This window comes from Eimeria mitis, genomic scaffold (assembly GCF_000499745.2).
Source record: "Eimeria mitis Houghton genomic scaffold, Emh_scaff2448, whole genome shotgun sequence".
Lineage (NCBI taxonomy): Eukaryota > Apicomplexa > Conoidasida > Eucoccidiorida > Eimeriidae > Eimeria > Eimeria mitis.
This window is the reverse complement of record NW_013570785.1, coordinates 2,653-3,311: the sequence shown is the minus strand read 5'-3', so window position 1 is coordinate 3,311 and position 659 is coordinate 2,653. Positions and strand designations below refer to the sequence as shown.

At 59.2% G+C, this 659-nt stretch overlaps 1 protein-coding gene across 1 annotated transcript in view; it reads right to left on the bottom strand.

Annotated features, from left to right (window-relative positions):
- Window positions 1-659, bottom strand: part of EMH_0053970 (uncharacterized protein) — a gene marked incomplete at both ends in the record, with an annotated part of 5,225 nt that overhangs the window by 2,147 nt on the left and 2,419 nt on the right. The window contains one exon of the mRNA XM_013497059.1: window positions 42-614. Within this exon, the coding sequence (XP_013352513.1) occupies window positions 42-614 (573 nt within the window). The remainder of the gene's footprint in view (window positions 1-41; window positions 615-659) is intronic.

Genomic DNA, 659 nt, shown 5'->3' with positions numbered 1-659 from the left:
TGCTGGCTCCATGCCGCCTTATTCGAAGGACTTGCTGAGACCTGCTCATGCTGCTGCTGCTGCTGCTGCTGCTGCTGTAACTTCGATGCTTGCTGCAGCAGCAGCAACCTCTGTTTCTCTAGACGTCGCTGCAGTTTCTCCTGTTCGTCTGCCGTGTGCTCCTGGGCAGCTTGCTGCAGCAGCAGCTGCTGCTGCTTCTCTTGCAGCGTCCTCTGCTGCTGCTGTAGCTCTGCCTGCGCCGCCTCTATCTGCTGCTGCTCTACCGCGAGTTGCTGCTCTCGCTGCTGCAGTTCTGCTGCTTTCTTCTGCATCGATTGCTGCAGCAGCTGCTGCATCCTTCTCCGAGTCTCCACCTCTTCTCCAGACTCCTCATTCAAGTCCGCTTCATCCGCGTGCTGCTGCTGCTGCTGCTGCTGCTGCTGCAGCTGCTGCTGGTGTAGCAGCTGCTGCAGCTGCTGTAGCTGCAGGCGGACAGAAGAAAGCTCCCCCGTCTGGCGCTGCAGCTCCTCCGTCTTCATTTGCAGTTCCTTACGAAGTCTCTCAAGCTGGTGCCGCAGCAACTGCTGCTGCTGCTGCTGTTGCTGCTGCTGCTGCTGCTGCTGTTGCTGCTGCTGCTGCACGGAGGAACCATCGGTGGCAGAAGAACCGTAGATGAGGTC